This window comes from Orcinus orca, chromosome 1 (genome assembly GCF_937001465.1).
Source record: "Orcinus orca chromosome 1, mOrcOrc1.1, whole genome shotgun sequence".
Taxonomy (NCBI): domain Eukaryota; kingdom Metazoa; phylum Chordata; class Mammalia; order Artiodactyla; family Delphinidae; genus Orcinus; species Orcinus orca.
The window spans coordinates 200,132,605-200,150,944 of NC_064559.1; the positions used below are offsets into that span (position 1 = coordinate 200,132,605).

General features: G+C 54.0%; 1 protein-coding gene across 6 annotated transcripts in view; it reads right to left on the reverse strand.

Annotated features, from left to right (window-relative positions):
- Window positions 1-12,416, reverse strand: part of CROCC (ciliary rootlet coiled-coil, rootletin) — a 48,618-nt gene extending 36,202 nt beyond the window's left edge. For 2 of the 6 annotated variants that reach the window (XM_049707625.1, XM_049707636.1), the window contains exons 1-4: window positions 12,296-12,416; window positions 6,288-6,429; window positions 5,526-5,668; window positions 2-187 (exon numbers count right to left, since the gene is read on the reverse strand). In XM_049707625.1, the coding sequence (XP_049563582.1) occupies window positions 2-187; window positions 5,526-5,648 (309 nt within the window). In that variant the 5' untranslated portion in view covers window positions 5,649-5,668; window positions 6,288-6,429; window positions 12,296-12,416. Of the gene's footprint in view, window position 1; window positions 216-5,525; window positions 5,669-6,287; window positions 6,430-11,907; window positions 12,145-12,295 lie in introns of those variants that run through there. The other 4 variants (XM_033433065.2, XM_033433064.2, XM_049707628.1 and 1 more) reach the window with 3 other exon arrangements.
- Window positions 12,417-18,340: the final 5,924 nt, after the last annotated feature.

An 18,340-nucleotide genomic window follows, 5' to 3' on the forward strand; every position in this document is an offset into this window, starting at 1 on the left:
CCTTGGCCTGCAGCCGCTGCACGAGCTGGGCCTGCCGCTGCTGGCCCTCCTGGTAGGCCTGCAGCTTGCGCCGGTAGGAGGCCTGCTCCTCCTGCAGCTGCCTCCGCAGCTCCACGCTCTGCCGTGCCAGCCCCCTGGGCTCCTGTGTTTCCAGCTCCCCAGACTCCAGCCGCACAGCCTGCTCCAGCTGCAGGGAAGGGCCCTGGGTGAGAGTCCTGGGCCCCCCAGGAAGGCAGTCACAGGCCTCTGCAGGGGGCGCCAGGCTGGACCCGGACCCACAATGCCTTGCAGGCACATGTGGGCAATACCATGATGCAATGCACGTGTGCACGGGTAATGCAGCCGTGCATGGACACACAGACTGGGCAAGCGCGGATACACAGACTGGGTGTGCATGGACACATGCAGGTGGGCCCACAAACGTGTGCATGCAAAGCACAAAGATGCACCTGGGATAAACCTTAAAGGCCCTGGGTATACCGCGAGCCTCTCCTCCAAGACACCCAACCCCCTCTGGTGGATAATTATTGGATTCATGCCCCTGTCTCCCCACCCCCACCCTAAGTGAGCTCAGAAAAGCCTGGATTTTGCTCCCCATTGTATTTTAGAACAGTGGCAGTAGCAATGTTAATGAATTAACAGCATGAGCACACGTGAATACATTCACAGGCATCAATACACGTATGCATATCTGAGCTTAGAGACATGCACGCACATAACACACAGAGGCCACCTAAAACACCCCGAAGGTGACACAGATGAACTCATCCCGCCCCCACTCCCCACATACACAGCACTCAGGTTTGTAAGAGGTGCGCACATGGGTTCTAATATAAGGTGTGGTTTATTAATGCCCTCTCAGCCCAGCCTAGCCTTGGGCTCCCTCCTCTCCCTGGGCTCATGGGAAGCCTCTGCGGTCGCCGCCCTTCCCTTACCCACAGGCAGCTTGCAGCCCTTTCATCATCAGACCCTGGGGGCAGAGGCAGGATGCCTGCCGGCTCTGACTGCCTCGCTAGCCTGGAACCCCCTAACACCCTTAGGTACCCGCTGGTCCCAGGGGGCCCCTCAGCCTCCTCCAGCTGTTTGGAAGGGAGGAGGGAGGAGGCCGCTGAGGACAAGCAAGAACAACAGAGGAGCGACAGTGCCCAGGGAGAACCAACAGCACGAGAGCCCAGCCCAGTGCCTGGCCTGCAAAAGCCCGGGCAGGGTATTCACACGCCCACCCACACTGGGTCCCAGGGAAGCCAATGGCAAGGGCAGCTACTCTCACCCACGCTAGTAGCGGGGCCAGGCCAGGTCAGCCCTCCAGGCCTGTGTTAAGCGGTGTGGCAGGAGAGACCCAGTGAGCCACCAAGCTGAGAGGCATCTCCAGCCCCACCCCTGTTGCAGCAAATATAGAAATGGAGTTTTCCCTCCCCTGAGAACAAGGAGAACAAAGGGAACAGTGAACAGGCTAGAGAAGAAACATAACCTGGCCTGAAAGAGTTAATCACTCCTCGTTTTACTTTAACTGTCACTAATTTGTAGTAACTTTACAAAGCTAACCTCACTCCCTGACACTATGTAATTTACGTTCAGCACCTATCACGCCTAGCTCTTCAAGTTACATCCCCTGCCTCTCAATCCCTAACCTTACTTTGTCCTGGCACTTACATTCGATAACAAATCACCCCCTATAGTTTTTGCATTTCAGAAACAAGGTCGCCGGCTGATAAACCAGAGGCAAACGAACGAGGCAAACGGACACCATTACCAGACCGCCGGACGCCAATTACTGGGCGACCTGACGCCAGCTATGAGTGTTTTGAAATAATGCAAAGGAAAGGAAGAATGCAAGACCTTCACTACTCTGATCCTTATCACATACCCCGGACTGCGAGCCCCACATATAAAACCTTCCCTGATTCTCAAGGGGGGGGGGCACAGTTCTTGAGGCGCTAGCCTGCTGTGTCTTGCCTTCGGCCTGGCAGAAAAATAAAGCCATCTCTCTCTTCCTCCAAAATCCCTGTCTCCGTATTTCTGTTCGGCCTCGCTGCACAGGGAAGGCGATATTCGGCCAAACCACGCCCACCCCCGGGGACAGCGCTGGGCAGGGTGACTGTGCCCACGGAGGCTGCTTGGGGGCTTCAGCTTATGTGGGTGGGGATCCGGTCTGAGGGTGGAGGAGAAGGCAATGTGCAGGGGGTCTCCACCTGGAGGGTGTGCTGCAGGCCCGCGGCCAGCATCTGCGCGAAGTCCACCTAAGTCAGGTGATGGGCAGAGCATCCGTATCTGCGTGTGACGACGGTGGCACCGAGATGCCGTGTGTTGTGCATGGATGCGGGCGCTTCCTTGGGGGTGGGGGGGTGCGTCTTGTCGTCTGTCTCCATGTGGGACCCTGTGTGTCTCTGGGTCTGGGCCTTCACAGGGACCGGGTGAGGTGGCGGCTGCAGTCCCAGGTCTACGTTGTGCTGCGGGCGATGGGTCGTCTTCATGTGCACCCGTGTGTCCACGTGTCTGTATGACGGTGTGCACAGTCACACGTGGGCGGACCTGGGGAGCGAAGCTGGGCTCTGCACGCGTCTGTGCACTTGTGTGTACCTTTGTCTGGCTGTAGGTGTCCAGGAGCTGTGAGACGATGTTGTGTTGTCTGCGGTGTGGGTATGCCGGGTATACCACGGTGTGTGACTGCGCGTGTGGGTGGGATTGTGCGGTGTCTGGGCAGCTTCTGTGAATCTGAGTGTCTCCCCGAGGTGGGTTTGTGTTGGTGTGCGGGGAGGGTCTGACTGTGGCTGTGTTGTGTGCATTTTGCACATCTGTGTGAACCAGCTGCTGTCTGCTTCGTGGCTTTAGAGGGCTTCCTGCAGCCGCCAGGTGCTCCACCGCTTCTCCAGCGCTCACCGCCAGAGCCTAGCCACTCCTGGCCACACCCCACCCCTTTCCACAAACTTTGCTGCTCACCAAGCAGCCTTTCAATTTTACTTGTAATTCAAGAGGGAAGGAGGCTGCTACCAAGCCAGGGATGAAAGAAGTTTACTGTCTCCCCTAGCAACCGCTGCCCCAGTCCCCGACATTCCGGTCCAGATTGCCACGGACACTGGGGGTGGGGGAGCAGGGGGCCTGGCCTGTGGAGCCGACTCCCTCCTTCCCATCCCAGCTGCCTCGCCCAGCACCTGCTCATCAGGGACAGGAAGAAGCGGGGGCCTCCACTGGGACGCTGAGGTTCTCCCTCTGACCTGGGAGGTAGCCACTAGGAGCCCCTGCCTCAGTTTCCCTACATGTAGTCAATAGGACAGAGACCCTGACCTCACCTCCACTCCCCTTTCCCAGGGATGCTGTGGGGTTTAAGGGGTCGGAACAATCTCACTGACTGGCCCCCTAAGCCAGCGCACGTGCAGCAGTTATAGCCACAAGGGCAGGCCCTGTCACCTGCAGCCCGGGGACAAGTGGGCAGCAGGGAGTGACCGTGCCGCAGGAGCACAGAGTCCCGGACCAGGGGTCTCGGCCCAGCTCCACCACCGACCTTGGGCCTGTCATGTCCCCTCCCTGGGCCTGTTTCCCCATCTCTAATGAGGTGATCTCCAGGCTCTGAGGTTCCCTGTGGACCCACCCCCAGGAAAGGCCTCAAGGTCATTGTCATGCAGCCCCTGCCTCCAGGGGGCCACATCTCAGACAGAGGACAGTCTCCTGCCAGGCTCGCTCTACATGCTATTCAGGGGCCTCTCCAGCCACACAAGGAAACTTTCTAGACCAAAGCAGCTCCCCCAACCGGCCCAGCCCCACAGCTGTGTCCTAAAAGCAAAGGGACCCGCTACCTCCACCTCTTCTTCCCTCCCCATGCCAGCCTGAGGGGCAGTGCTAGCCTCACTGTCAGTCAGAAGTTGGCATTTAAAAGAGGCAGCCAGGGTTTCACTGGTGGCACAGTGGTTGAGAGGCCGCCTGCCGATGCAGGGGACACGGCTTCGTGCCCCGGTCCGGGAAGATCCCACGTGCTGCGGAGCGGCTGGGCCCGTGAGCCATGGCCGCTGAGCCTGCGCGTCCGGAGCCTGTGCTCCGCAACGGGAGAGGCCACAACGGTGAGAGGCCCGCGTACCGCAAAAAAAAATAATAATAATAAAAAATAAAAAATAAAAATAAAAGAGGCAGCCAAAAATAAATAAATAAAAGAGGCAGCCCCCAGGGGCCTGACACTGTGCCAGGGGCCAAAAGATGACCAGCCTAAACTAGGAGGGGGCTGTCTCAGGGCCCACCACCAACAATACAGACTCCGCCCAGCCCACCTGCCACGCCCCCTGCAAACCTTGGGAAAACTAGCTCCGCACGGTCCCCAGTGCCCGCCACCATCCTGCTCTTCTGCAAGTCCCAACACGTCAGGGGCTTGTCCAGGCAGGCGGATGTCAGGACACAGGCACATCCCACAACGACACAGAGGAACACAGATCCCTCTTCCCATCACAGGTATACAAGCCCCTGTGTGGACAGGCCCGGCTCAGGGGTCTAGCCATCCCTAGCTCTGCTAGTCCCACACAGGGGACCCTGGGCCAGCTTCAATCTTCCGTTTGTAACATCAGGGGTCACGTCTGAGGCCCTTCCAGCTTTCCCAGGGCCAGGTGCCCCCTGGAACTCCCAGGCCGGTTGCCTCTTCCCATACCCAGGAAACAAAACTGTAACACAGAGCCCTCAGCTGTGTGACCCTCAAGCAGGGTGCTTTCCCTCTCTGAGCCTTGGTTATCTCCTCTGTTAAATGAGCATCATAATGGTCCCGACCTTGGTGCATTAAATGTAAATCACCCAGCTCATGCTTGGCACAGAGTAGGCACTCAGTAACCAGCAGCTACTATAATGAGTGTTATTACCACCCACACATCTCCCATCCGCACACACACTCCCTCCCTCATGCAACTCTCTCACCAACTTTCAGCCACCATCAACTCCCCAGGGTCACTTCCCACGAGCCTGGAGGCCTAAAGGAGAAAATGCACTAAGAACCACCTGTACTCCACCCACACTGACCTCCTGCCCAGGCCCTGCAGCACAGGTCCGGGGGACGTGAATCCTGCCTGGACTTGCAGGCAGGCCCGGCTTCTCCTTCCTTCCTTCCTTTGCTGGGCCTCACCCCCACGGGGAGCAGGGCAGGTTGTTGGGTGGACCCCAAGGCCCAGGTAACCGGGGGCACAGGAAGATGCCCAGAGACTCAAGGGGTGGCAGGGGCCTCTAGGGGTCTTGTGCTCCGTGCCCCACCCCCCAAGCAGGCTCGGGACAGCCAGGAATGAAATACCCCAGTTTCCAGGCACTTCATCCCCTCGTCTCATTGATTCCTCACAGCTCCGTGTCACATTACTGTCCCCGCTACAGGCTCGCAGCGCAGGGTGATTTGCTCAAGGCCGCTCGAGTGGGCAGAGCCACAATCTGAATGGAGGCGGCCTGACTCCAGGGCCCACATTCTGCCCAGGAAGCGGGCCTGCCCTGGCTGTCTCCCCACCCCTGCGGCAGGGGAGCCCCTAGCCCAGCTCTCAGCCCCCCGCAGCACCCACCCTCTCACTGACCGCGTTGTACTTGATGGCCAGCTCATCGCGCTCAGCCCGGCTCTGGGCCAGCAGGTCCTCCACGCGGGACAGCTCCTGCTGCAGAAGCTGGCTCTCCTCCTTCAGTGACAGCATGGATGCCATCTCGGTGGCCGGCAGCAGGGCTGGAGAGGGACAGCGGGCACACAATTAGCTTCCACCTGCATCCTGAGGGACCGCCTCCCCCTACAGGTGCCCTACCCATCCCTGGAGGCAGGAAGATGGACCAGGTCCCCACGAGGAGCTGTAGCTGAGGGGGCCCTTCCCAGACTCTCTCGACCCAAATATGAGGTGTGGGTGCTGCCCTCCAGGGGAAGCAGGGGCCCATCAGCCTTCCTGCCCGGGTGGGGAATGGACACTGCCGCTCCTTATACTTCTACAAAGCCCTGAGCTAAGCTGAGCTGCCCTCCCCCTCTAATCTTGGGTTCATCCAGCTCACACCTTCCCTGGGAGAGAATGTGGTGTTTGGGGTTTAAGTCTTTGCAGCAGGCTGCCTGCAAGCAAGGAGGGGATGCTCAGCCCTGCCTTCCAGCAGCATCACATGGAGAACAAGTCTGGGAAAATTACACCTCTGAGCCTCCATTTCCTCATCTGTAAAATGGGACCCTCCATCACAGGCTTGTGCCTGCCTCACAGTGATTATTCAAGAATGGAAGCTGCACTCGTTATCGTCATTATGACTGTTGAGGAGGGGGATGTGAGAAGAGGTGAGATGCAGGCAGTGTCTGTGAAGGGGAGTGGTACCTGGGCTCTCAGGCTGGGAGAAGTTGCGGGTGACAATCTCCCTGATGCGGGCAGGCAGGCAGGTGGGCTGGGAATCCTGGGCCGGGTCCTGCACGTTCAGGCCCTTCTCCTGGCCCGACCCCAGGATGCTGCTCTCCAGTGTCTGCAGGGAAAGAAGGAGGGTCTGCGGGGAACCTGGGACCTTGGGCTCCCTGGTGTGGGTGGGAGAGAAACAAAGTCCTGCCGCACCAAACAAAGATGTGGGTGCCCAGGAGACCCTCGGGAAACCCCCAAATGGAAGGAAGCCTGGGAGTAAGAATCGCAAAAAGCCCAATGGGAGGATACTCTGTGTGCCCCCTGCCCCGGGAAGGAGGCCCCCTCGGGGGCCAGAGAAGCAAACGAAAGCCCACAGCCCACTCACAGACCTCCCAGGGCAGCACAGAGCATTGGGGGCTCCAATCCAGCTCCCGCCCTAGATGGGTGATGACCCCACTGCTCCAGCAGAGGTCACCTCAACCCTAAAATCTGGAAGTAGGGACTTCCCTTCACTCGCGGGGCACTGGATAAGGGAGTCACGGAGTTGAGCCCTGAGCACCCCTCTACCACCAGTCTGGCCGGGAGCTGCCAGCTGGGGTCCCTGCACACCCCGCCACCACACCTCTCCCACCCCTGGACCCCTAAGATGTCCCCACGCCTCCCACTCCTGCTAGGCCCACACTCCCCTGCTCTGGACAGGGTGGGCACAGCCCCCAGGACCCACCTGGATAACTGCCTCCAGTGCCAGCTGGGCCTCCAACGACCTCTCCAGCCCCAAGTTCACGGGGTGGAGGCCGTGGGCACCCCTCTCCAGGCCCTGCGCCAGGGCCCTGGAGACCAACACAGCCCGCCCACCCTACAGCCAGACTGCTGTGCTGAGCGCTGGGCAGATTAGGCTTAAATCCGGCGGCGCCCCCACGTGATCAGGGAGGTGGGCGGGGCTGAGGGGGGAGGGGAGGGGAAAGGAGAGGGTGGGCGGGAAGCTGGGCAGCGGGGAACAGGAGGAGGAAGGACGAATAGGGGGAGGAGAGGACAGAGGGGAGGAGGTTGGGGAGAAAGGGAAGGAGTGGAAAGAAGAGGGAAAGGATGGAGAGGAGGGGGAAGGGAAAGGGGGAAGGGACCTGGAGGTGAAGACCCCCCCCCCACTACACACGCGCGCGCACACACACACACACACACGCACACACACTCTACCCTCTCCAAGCACAGGGGGTGGGGTCAGCATACAGGAGGCGGGAAAGGCCAGTCTTCAAGACTGTCTTTACTGACCCAGAAAAGGGGTCACAGGGTTTGCTAAGAATGTCTTTATAGGGTGCTGGGATGACGTTTTCCCACATCAGGTGCAGGCTGTGGAATTGCCCAGTCCAGGCAAGGAGCTGAATCCCCCTTCTTCAACTCCCAGCCCCACCCCCGCACTGGCTGTGTGCCCCAGGGAAAGCAACTTTGCCTATCTGAGCCTCCGTGTTGCAAGATGCGAATATTGACACCCATCCCATGGAGTCACCTGGGGGCATAGAGAGCTTACAACTGGGCACCGGGCTCAGAGTGAGCATGTGATCAATACTGATTTCATTCATCTGAAGATCTGAAATGTACAGTCCCTGTACCCCGGACCCTGGGGCTCAGAGGTCCACCCACTGCCTGCCATTGTTCCTTCCCTAAGGCAAGGAGGCTGTGCGGTGTAGTGGTTAGGCTGTCAGCTCTGAAATCAGGGTCAGATATGGGGTCGCATCGGAGCCCCAGCTCTGCCACTTGCTGGCAGTATGACCTTGGACAAGTTACCTCTCTGAGCCTCAGTTTCCTCATCTCTAAGATGAAACTGATAGCACCTACCATATAGAGTCACTGTGAAGATTAAATGGGTTGAACAGTGTAAGGGGTTTGCACCACAGCTGGCACGGGGTGAGCAGTGAGTAAACGGCGGCTGCTTTTCCCATTGTCATTAGCGCCATGTGTCTGGGCTCCTGCTACCTCTTGGCCCACGGCCTCAGGGTGCCCTCTGCTCTAATGCCGTGTCCCATAGGAGGCACATTCATGTTATCTCATTAAATCCTCACCTCAACCCATTTCCAGATGAGAAAACCGGGACACAGAAAGGTTGGGGCTCCTACCTATTCAAAGTGGCACACTGCTGCAGGGAAGCGGGAAGCCCTAAGTTCTTTCCACTTAAGCCAGGCAGCCTCCCAATAAGTGCCTCAAGGGCAAGACTGGGGCATTTGCACTTCAACGCTCTACCAACCGTGTCTAAGTCAGACCCAGGAATGCAGCAGGTGCTGCATAAACATACATCAGTCCAAGTGGAGCCTGGAACCCTCACCCGCAACTAGGGAATCTGCTCTGGAAAACCAGGAAACAGGGTACACTGGGCCAAAATAATAAGTGCCTCCACATTGCCATGGCAACCAAGGCCAGATTTAGGCAAAACTAAACGCAGCCAGAGGCAGGAAGCCGTCACTACAAAACCCTGGGACTCCATTTTCCCCCCTCCAGACACCCTCCAGAAAGCCCCTCTACAGGCTGCACACCCATAACCAGAGCAGGGGGAAGCCACAAGCACCCGCAGGCCAGGCTCTCCAGACCTGCTTGCTCAGCTTGGCAGAGACGGGGCCCCAGATGTGCTTGGTGAACTGAACTGAATTATTCTGTGCCCTTCCCCAGCCAGTGCCCTAGGGGATGGGGGAAGGGAGCAGGATACCAGAACCCTTTGGGCTGAGTGATTCCAGCCCTTGGCTCTGTCCACAAAGTTCTCCCCCTCTGGTCCTTCTGGGTTCTATTATAGAGCCCAAGAAACCGTATCTAAACCCTGCGTGTATGTGCATTTTCTAATGTCTGCAGCTTCCATCCAATTCTCAGAACAACAATTGAATTCCTCATAGGAAAGATCTGGATGTTACAGCTTCAGCGTCTGACTGCCAGGAATCCAATCTGGCTGTGCCTCCCCACAAGCTGTGTGACCCTGGGCCAATGGCCAATGAGTTTGCCTCTCTGAATCTCAGTTTCCTTTTCTGTAAAATGGGATAATAACAGTGCCTGCTTCTATTAGGAGGATTAAAAAAGATGATCTACGCTTAGCTATGTGCCTGGATATGGTGTGACAGAAGCTGCTCTGTGTTCACCAAAAAACATTTCTGATTCTTCTTAGGAATATGGCTAGAAGTCATTTCCCAGACTCCACTGCAGTCAGATATGGCCATGTGATCAAGTTCTGACCAGCAGAATTAAGACAGAAAGAAGGTGTGCCACTTCGGACCTGGCCCATAAAAACCTCCCACAAGGACTCCTCTCCTCCCCCCAGCTAGAAGGAAATAACGCTGAGTTCCTAGGGGATGCGAGAGCCACAAGCTGGAAGGGGTCTGGGTCCATGGGTCACCATGTAGAAAGCCACCGAACAGGACTTTTCACAAATGAGAAATAAACTTCTGATGTGTTAAGCCACTGAGATTTCAGGATTTCACTATCCTATCAGCTAGAATTACTTTAATGATTACCCACTGTTACATAGTGCATACGTGTTGTCTATTATTAGCGCTATCATCACTAATATTATTGGCTCCTCCCAGTACCCAGTGTGCTTGGTGAACTGAACTGAATTATTCTGTGCCTCTCCCCAGCCAGCGCCCTACCCAATCTAGAACCCTGCCTGGTACACAGTAGACCCTCAGCCATGGTTGGGCGAATAAACACAGAGGAGACACCCTTTGCACTTGCTCCCTCCCCAGTCCTGCTTAGTCCTTTGACCACCCTGCAAAGCTGCCATTTACCAGGTCCAGCTGCAGGCCTTAGCCAAAAAGTCCCTCAAAGGCCACTCATGAGTTTCAAACATACCAGCTGCTCTCACCCACTTATCCTTTCTTTATTCTCCAGTTGCTGACTAGAAATTATAATAAAAATATTGAGCCAACCATGAGCCAGGCTCTGTGCCCCAGTTTCTGCATCTGTACCATATCTGTTTTAACCTTCTTGACAGTCCCATGATGCTGGTACTGTTCTACCCAGTTTACAGATGACAACACTGAGGCTGGGTGAAGTTAAATGGTTTGCTCAAAGTCATCCAGCCATGAAGAGCTGAAGCCACAGGTGAGAAGTATGCCTGGTTCCAAAGTTTTAAACAATCACACAATGGCTACCATCATGTAGTTAGTGCTTACTGTACGCCAGGCGCCACCCTAGGTCTCTGATGTATATTATATAAGCCACTGCCACTGCTTGCCTGGCCTGCTGAGATGGCTCCTCATGGGTCTCCCTACTTCCTCTCTTGTCCCCCAGCCCAGTCTATTCTCACACATCCCTCTTCTATTCAACCCCCACGCTGGCTACTATCACTCTCAAAATAAAATTCAAAGTCCTACCGCAGTGAACAAGGCCTGCTCAGTCTAGCCCTGGTCTACCTCTCCACCTCATCTCCCCTCTCCCCCAGCTATTCCACTCTAGCCATGCTGGCCTTCTTGATTCTCAAACACACCAAGCATGCTCTGACCTCAGGGCCTTTGCATCTGTCATTTTCTCTGCCTGGAATGCTCTTCTCCCTTCCTTTCATGGCTGACTCCAGACCCTGGCCAAAAATGTCACCTTCTGAGATTGTGAACTCTGACCTCCCTGCCAAAGTGGTTCCTGCCAGTAACTGTTCACTGTTTTCTTCTACATGTACGTTGTCTGTCTGCTCCAAGGTCAGGGACCAAGTCGTCCTTGTTTACTGCTGTCTCCACAGGGCCTAAGGCCCAAAGCGCCATGAACAGCTGTTGAGTGAGTGAATAAATGCTAGGAGACAAGTAGTAATATAGGAAATTAAATGAAAAAAACAAAGAAACGGTTTGGCAGGGGTCACACAGGGCAAGTCTTGGCCATGTTTGATGTGACCCACAGACTGAGTTCCCATAAGGGCCCCAGCGAACACATACCCAACCCCTGAACACCTCGCAGGAGTTCAAGGTAAAAACCAGGCAGTGTCCCCCACAGGGGACTCCTGGGTGGGAGGGGTACCTAGTCTCTGAGGGCTGACCCCCATCCCCAGGGCTTGAGAGAAAGACCAGAGAGGAGGATCTAAGTCAAGGAAACCTCCAAGATCCAGGGGTTCTAACTCCTGAGGTCTTTCCTGGCTGAGGAGCCTGGCCTTAGCCTCTGGTCTGATCCGGCCACAGGATTTGTTTGTTAAGCACCTACTGTGAGCTTAGCTAAGGAAAACAGGGCCCCCTCCCCCAGTGTCCCAATCCCCCAGACAAGTCAAGGTCCCAGATGGAGCTGGGGAGACTGGCCACCAAGGGGGCAGACATTGCCTCAGAGCGCTGTCCTCTCGGGTTGGCAAAAAGATCACGAGGGAGCCTGCTCGTAACGGCAACCCCAGAGACTGGCACGAGGGTGGGGTCTCAGGCCCTACTTTGAGTAACCCAAGGGGGGCCCAAATCCCTGCACAGGCTGTGCCATCTTGGGCAGTTCAATTGGCTGCTCTGGGCCTCAGTTTCCTCATCGGTAAAACGGAGCCACTTTCGACTCCGTATGTTGCACTGAAACACTATCCCAAGCGAGGAGGGCAGGGACGGTGCCTGGCCCACACGAAGCCGCAGCAAGTTATCGCTGCTGGTGGTGACAATTGGGAAAAGCCTCCTACCGCAGCTCAGCCTGGAAAGAGGTGACCCCCGGGGCGGAGAGGCGCTTGCCTGCAGGCCGCTGCGCCCGGGCAGGCCCCCGCCTCCTGCCGCCTACCCGAGCCCGCGGGAACCCGGGCAGGATTTGGAGCAGGACGGCTGGCAGGATGTCCACAGAGGCCCCGGGCGCGCTCTCCAGGAGGCCGAGCTCGGCAGCGCCGGAGGGTGCGGCGCGTACGCCCTGAGCGCCTCCAGGGCCGGGACGGCGGCTCCAGCCCGCCCCCTGGCGCGCGCCCGCCTTCCCGCCCTCCGCGAGCGCCGCAATCTCGGCCCCGCGGCCTTCTCCCGCCGCAGCCCGCCCCGCGCGCCCGAGCACCTGACCCACGGGAGCGCGCGCCGCGGACCTCCTACCTTGGCGCGACACCACCGCTGCCGCCGAGGCCGAGCGGGCCGGGCCAGGCGAAGCCAGAGGGCGGAGCCCGCGCCCGACCCGCCCGCGTCCCCGCGTCGCCTGGGGTGGAGGGCGCGCCCTGGGCCTGGGGCGGGGCCGGCCGCTGGGAGCGTGCGGCAGCCTCAGTCTACGAGCGCTTATCTGGGAGCCGCACTAGATGGAGGGCTTTTCATACACGATCGCATTTACTGCGCCGGACAACCCAGGAAACAGGGATTATTAGCTCCTTATGCATAAACGGGAAAGTGAAGATTAAGCTAATTGCTCAGGGTCTCGAAGCTGAAGGGTGGCAGAGCTGGATGCTTGGGAACAAAGACCCAGCTGTAGTCTCGGTTTTGTGTTCCCTGGCCCAGCCTTAAAGGCCTTAAACTCTTAACACCACACTTTCACCAATGGACAGATCATCCAAAATGAAAATAAATAAGGAAACACAAGCTTTAAATGACACATTAGACAAGATGGATTTAATTGATATTTACAGGACATTTCATCCAAAAAAAAACGAGAATATACTTTCTTCTCAAGTGCTCATGGAACATTCTCCAGGATAGATCATATCTTGGGTCACAAATCAAGCCTCAGTAAATTTAAGAAAATTGAAATCGTATCAAGTATCTTTTCCGACCACAACGCTATGAGACTAGATATCAGTTACAGGAAAAAAACTGTAAAAAATACACACACGCTGAAAAGCAATTAAGCCCTTGCGCCACAGCTACAAAGCCTGCGCTCTAGAGCCCATGAGCCACAACTACTGAGCCCAAATGCTACAACCACTGAAGCCCATGCTCCTAGAGCCCATGCTCCTAGAGCCCATGCTCTGCAACAAGAGAAGCCACTGCAATGAGAAAGCCCGTGCACCACTACAAAGAGTAGTCCCTGCTCACCGCAACTAGAGAAAGCCTGTGCACAGCAACGAAGACCCAACGCAGCAAAAAAAAAACCAAAAAAAAACTAGAGACAAATGACAATGAAAACACAATGACCCAAAACCTATGGGATGCCGCAAAAGCAGCTCTAAGAGGGAAGATTATAGCAATACAATCCTACCTCAAGAAGCAAGAAAAATCTCAAAAAACAACCTAACCTTACACCTAAAACAGTTAGAGAAAGAAGAACCAAAAAACCCCAAAGTTAGCAGAAGGAAAGAAATCATAAAGATCAGATCAGAAATAAATGAAAAAGAAATGAAGGAAACAATAGCAAAGGTCAATAAAACTAAAAGCTGGTTCTTTGAGAAGATAAACAAAATTGATAAACCATTAGCCAGACTCATCAAGAAAAAAAGGGAGAAGACTCAAATCAATAGAATTAGAAATGAAAAAGGAGAACAACTGACACGGCAGAAATCCAAAAGATCATGAGAGATTACTACAAGCAACTATATGCCAATAAAATGGACAACCTGGAAGAAATGGACAAATTCTTAAAAAAGTATAACTTTCTGAGACTGAACCAAGAAGAAATAGAAAATATTAACAGACCAATCACAGGCACTGAAATTGAAACTGTGATTAAAAATCTTCCAACAAACAAAAGCCCAGGACCAGATGGCTTCACAGGTGAATTCTATCAAACATTTAGAGAAGAGCTAACACGTATCCTTCTCAAACTCTTCCAAAATATAGCAGAGGGAGGAACACTCCCAAACTCATTCTAAGAGGCCACCATCACCCTGATACCAAAACCAGACAAAGATGTCACAAAAAAAGAAAACTATAGGCCAATATCACTGATGAACATAGATGCAAAAATCCTCAACAAAATATTAGCAAACAGAATCCAACAGCACATTAAAAGGATCATACACCATGATCAAGTGGGGTTTATCCCAGGAATGCAAGGATTCTTTAATATACGCAAATCAATGTGATACACCATATTAACAAACTGAAGGATAAAAACCATGTGATAGGGCTTCCCTGGTGGCGCAGTGGTTGACAGTCCGCCTGCCAATGCAGGGGACATGGGTTCGTGCCCCAGACTGGGAGGATCCCACATGCCGCGGAGCGGCTGGGCCCGTGAGCCATGGCCACTGAGCCTGCGCGTCTGGAGCCTGTGCTCCGCAACGGGAGAGGCCACAGCAGTGAGAGGTCCGCGTACCACAAAAGAAAAAAAGGCGGGGGGGGGTGGGTGGGGAGGCAGGTCTGAATCTCTAGGGCTTAGGGAGGGGTGTTTTGTCTATAAAAGCATATTTCATTTTATGATTTTACATTTGAAAAAAAGTAAATACCCAGAAAGGAAAGCAGCAGGCCTATAGCCAATGGTTTCCCCATCAGTCAGAGGGGATAAGTAGGAGTTTTATTTATCAAAGAGGAGCCTGGGCTTTTTGGGTTTTTTTTTAACTTTTTTTTTTTTTTAATTTATTTTTGGCTATGTTGGGTCTTTGTTGCTGCGCGCGGGCTTTCTCTAGCTGTGGCGAGCGGGGACTACTCTTCGTTGCGGTGCATGGGCTTCTCGTTGTGGTGGCTTCTCTTGTTGCAGAGCACGGGCTCTAGGCACACGGGCTTCAGTAGTTGTGGCTCACAGGCCAAGTAGTTGTGGCTCGCAAGCTCAGTAGTTGTGGCTCACGGGCTCTAGAGCGCAGGCTCAGTAGTTGTGGTGCACGGGCTTAGCTGCTCCATGGCATGTGGGATCTTCCCGGACCAGGGCTCGAACCCATGTCCCTTGCATTGGCAGGCGGATCCTTAACCACTGTGCCATCAGGGAAGTCCCCAAACCCATGCTCTTTCCTCTACACCATGCTGCCTAATGTGAGATTTTGGGAGGGACAGCAAACACGGTTCCTCTCTCCTTGACCCTATCCCCGGGGACCCCAGGATCCTGCTGCAGGGAGGCACATACTTACACCAACCCTCCTCCAGAGGCCTTGAGCTCCCCTGCTGTGCTGACTCAGTGACTCTGCTCAGCTCAGCCTGGCCTGTGAGCATTTGAATACCCAGGGCTGCTGCCCACTGGTCACTGCTCCATAACCAGGTGGTGCCCAGCCCAGAGCCCCAAGGTCCAGCCACCAGAAGGGAGTTGTGTTGGGTACTCACCCACTCACTGCGGAGGGTTCTAAGTCTGCAACTCAGGTAACTGGGAAACAAGTGACTGGGACTTACCAACCCCAGGTTGCTGGAGCCAAGTGCCTGCCGAACCCAGGTGCTAGGCTGGGTTGGACTCTGCCCACCAACAGCAAAACCACATTACCCAGGAGGCTTAGAGGACAGATGTTCTGGTTAACTGGATTTGCCAGATATCTTAAGGCTACTTGGCAATGCCTTTTAATGCCTGGCTTTAACAGCAAAAAATTAGAAAGACCAAAATGTCCAGCAATAGGGGACTTGCATATGTAAGTTGTTCATTTAATGGAATACTATGAAGTCTTCCAAATGTTACAAAAAAAGTTCAGCAACTGGAGAAATTGTTATACATATATATTTTTAAATTTTATGTGTGTATGTATGTATTTATTTGGCTGCGTTGGGTCTTCATTGCTGCTTGCTGGCTTTCTCTAGTTGCGGCGAGCAGGGGCTACTCTTTGTTGCGGTGCTCAGTCTTCTCACTGCTGTGGCTTCTCTTGTTGTGGAGCATGGGCTCTAGGTGCACGGGCTTCAGTAGTTGTGGCTCGTGGGCTCCAGAGCGCAGGCTCAGTATTTGCGGTGCATGGGCTTAGTCGCTCCCTGACATGTGGGATATTCCCGGACCAGGGCTTGAACCCGTGTCCCCTGCATTGGCAGGCAGATTCTTAACCACTGCACCACCAGGCAAGTCCAGAAATTGTTATATTAAGTGAAAAGTTTCGGAATAGTAGGACAGAATTAGCCCTTGTTTGTAATTTTTTTTTTTTTTTTTTTGCGGGATCTTAGTTCCCTGACCAGGGATTGAACCTGGGCCACAGCAGTGAAAGTGCCGAGTCCTAAACACTGGACCACCAGGGAATTCCCAAAAAATATTTCTTGTATATAGATATAATAGGAAAAACATGAGAAGACACTAAAACGTTAACCATGCTATCTTTAGGTGTTAGGATGACAGATGACCTCTTAAACATAGATTTTCTTTTGTTGAAAAGATGGTACATTTACATGGTTCGAATTCAAATAGCGCAGAACGTTGTAAAGTAAAAGTAAGTATCCCTCCCATCCCTGTCTCCTAGTCACCCAGTCTCTCCCTGCAGGCAACCTGTGCGGTGCTGTTTCCTATATATCTTTCCAGATATTTTATGCACATAAAGTATATTTTCCCCTTCCCATTTTATGCGAAAGAGAGCATGTCTACACCTTACCCCCAATACTTAGCAGCTTAACACATTTATTGTCTCAGTTTCTGTGGGTGGGAAATCCAGGTGCAGCTTAGCTGGGTATTGTCTCCACACCTCTCACAGGCTGCAGTCCAGGTGTCAGACAAGAAATGTCTTAAGCTAAGTTTTGGGGTGATTGTTACCCAGCAATAGATAACTAATATAGACGTGTAGGCTATTTCCAGTCTTTGCTATGATAATATTACATTTGCTTGTTAATATTGTGTTTTTCTGTTTTCTTATTGCATTACACACCCATAATCAGGTCTACTCTGCCCACAGAGGATGGTATCTTCCTGTCATTCCTTGCTCAGAGAAATCAACAGATATTGAGCACCTACTGTGTGTCTGTAATGCATTTCAGTGGTTTCCAATTACCTATGGAATAAAGCCCCACCCCTTGGTCTGTCATTAAACACCTGCCATATTAGGGACGCTTTCTTTTGCGGTACGCGGGCCTCTCACCGTTGTGACCTCTCCCGTTGCGGAGCACAGGCTCCGGACACGCAGGCCCAGCGGCCATGGCTCATGGTCCCAGCCGCTCTGCGACATGTGGGATCTTCCCGGACCGGGGCACGAACCCGCGTCCCCTGCATCGGCAGGCGGACTCTCAACCACTGTGCCACCAGGGAAGCCCCCATATTAGGGCTTTCTTAATCCACATGGAGGGAATGGGAACGTCCATGTATTAGGCAGGTCTTAGGTGCCAGCCCTGTCAGCAGCACCACTCAAGATCAACCTGATTAAAAGCATGGATGCTAGAGCCAGGCTGCCTGGGTTCCAACTTAGCAGCTATGTGACTTTGGGCAAATTACATAATCTCACTGTGCTTCAGTCTCATCACTTGTAAAACGGATGAGTATCTATCTCATAGGGCCGTTGTGACAATGAAATTAATCTTAAAAATTATTTATTTATTTTGGCTGCATGGCTTGCAGGATCTTAGTTCTCTGACCAGGGATCGAACCCGTGCCACCTGTAGTGGGGACGAGGAGTCTTAACCACTGGACCGCCTGAAATGAATTTTATGTTAAGTGCATACAACAGTGCCTTGTGCAGAGTAAGCAGCACATAAGCAATAGTTGCTGTCCACATACAGGGAAAGTGAGGCCCCCAAGGAGCAGGTTAAGTGACCTCCCAAGGCCATACAGCCATTAAATCTGTCCACTTTAAAAAAAAAATTTTGGCTGCATTGTGTCTTCGTTGCTGTTCCCGGGTTTTCTCTAGTTGCGGTGAGCAGGCGCTACTCTTCATTGTGGTGCGCGGGCTTCTCATTGCGGTGGCTTATCTTGTTGCGGAGCACGGGCTCTAAGCGCTTGGGCTTCAGTAGCTGTGGCACTCAGGCTCAGTAGCTGTGGTGCAGGGGCTCAGCTGTTCCATCGCACATTGGATCTTCCTGGACCAGGGTTCGAACCCGTGCCCCTGCATTGGCAGGATTCTTTTTAAAATTTTTTAAATTTTTTGCTGTGTTGGGTCCTCGTTGCTGCACGCGGGCTTTTCTCTGGTTGCGGCGAGCAGGGGCTACTCTTCATTGCGATGCGCAGGCTTCTCATTTTGGTGGTTTCTCTTGTTGCAGAGCATGGGCTCTAGGCGCACGGGCTTCAGTAGTTGTGGCACATAGGCTCAGCAGTTGTGGCTCACAGTCTCTAGAGTGCACGCTCAGTAGTTGTGGCGCATGGGCTCAGTTGCTACACAGCACATGGGAATCTTCCCGCACCAG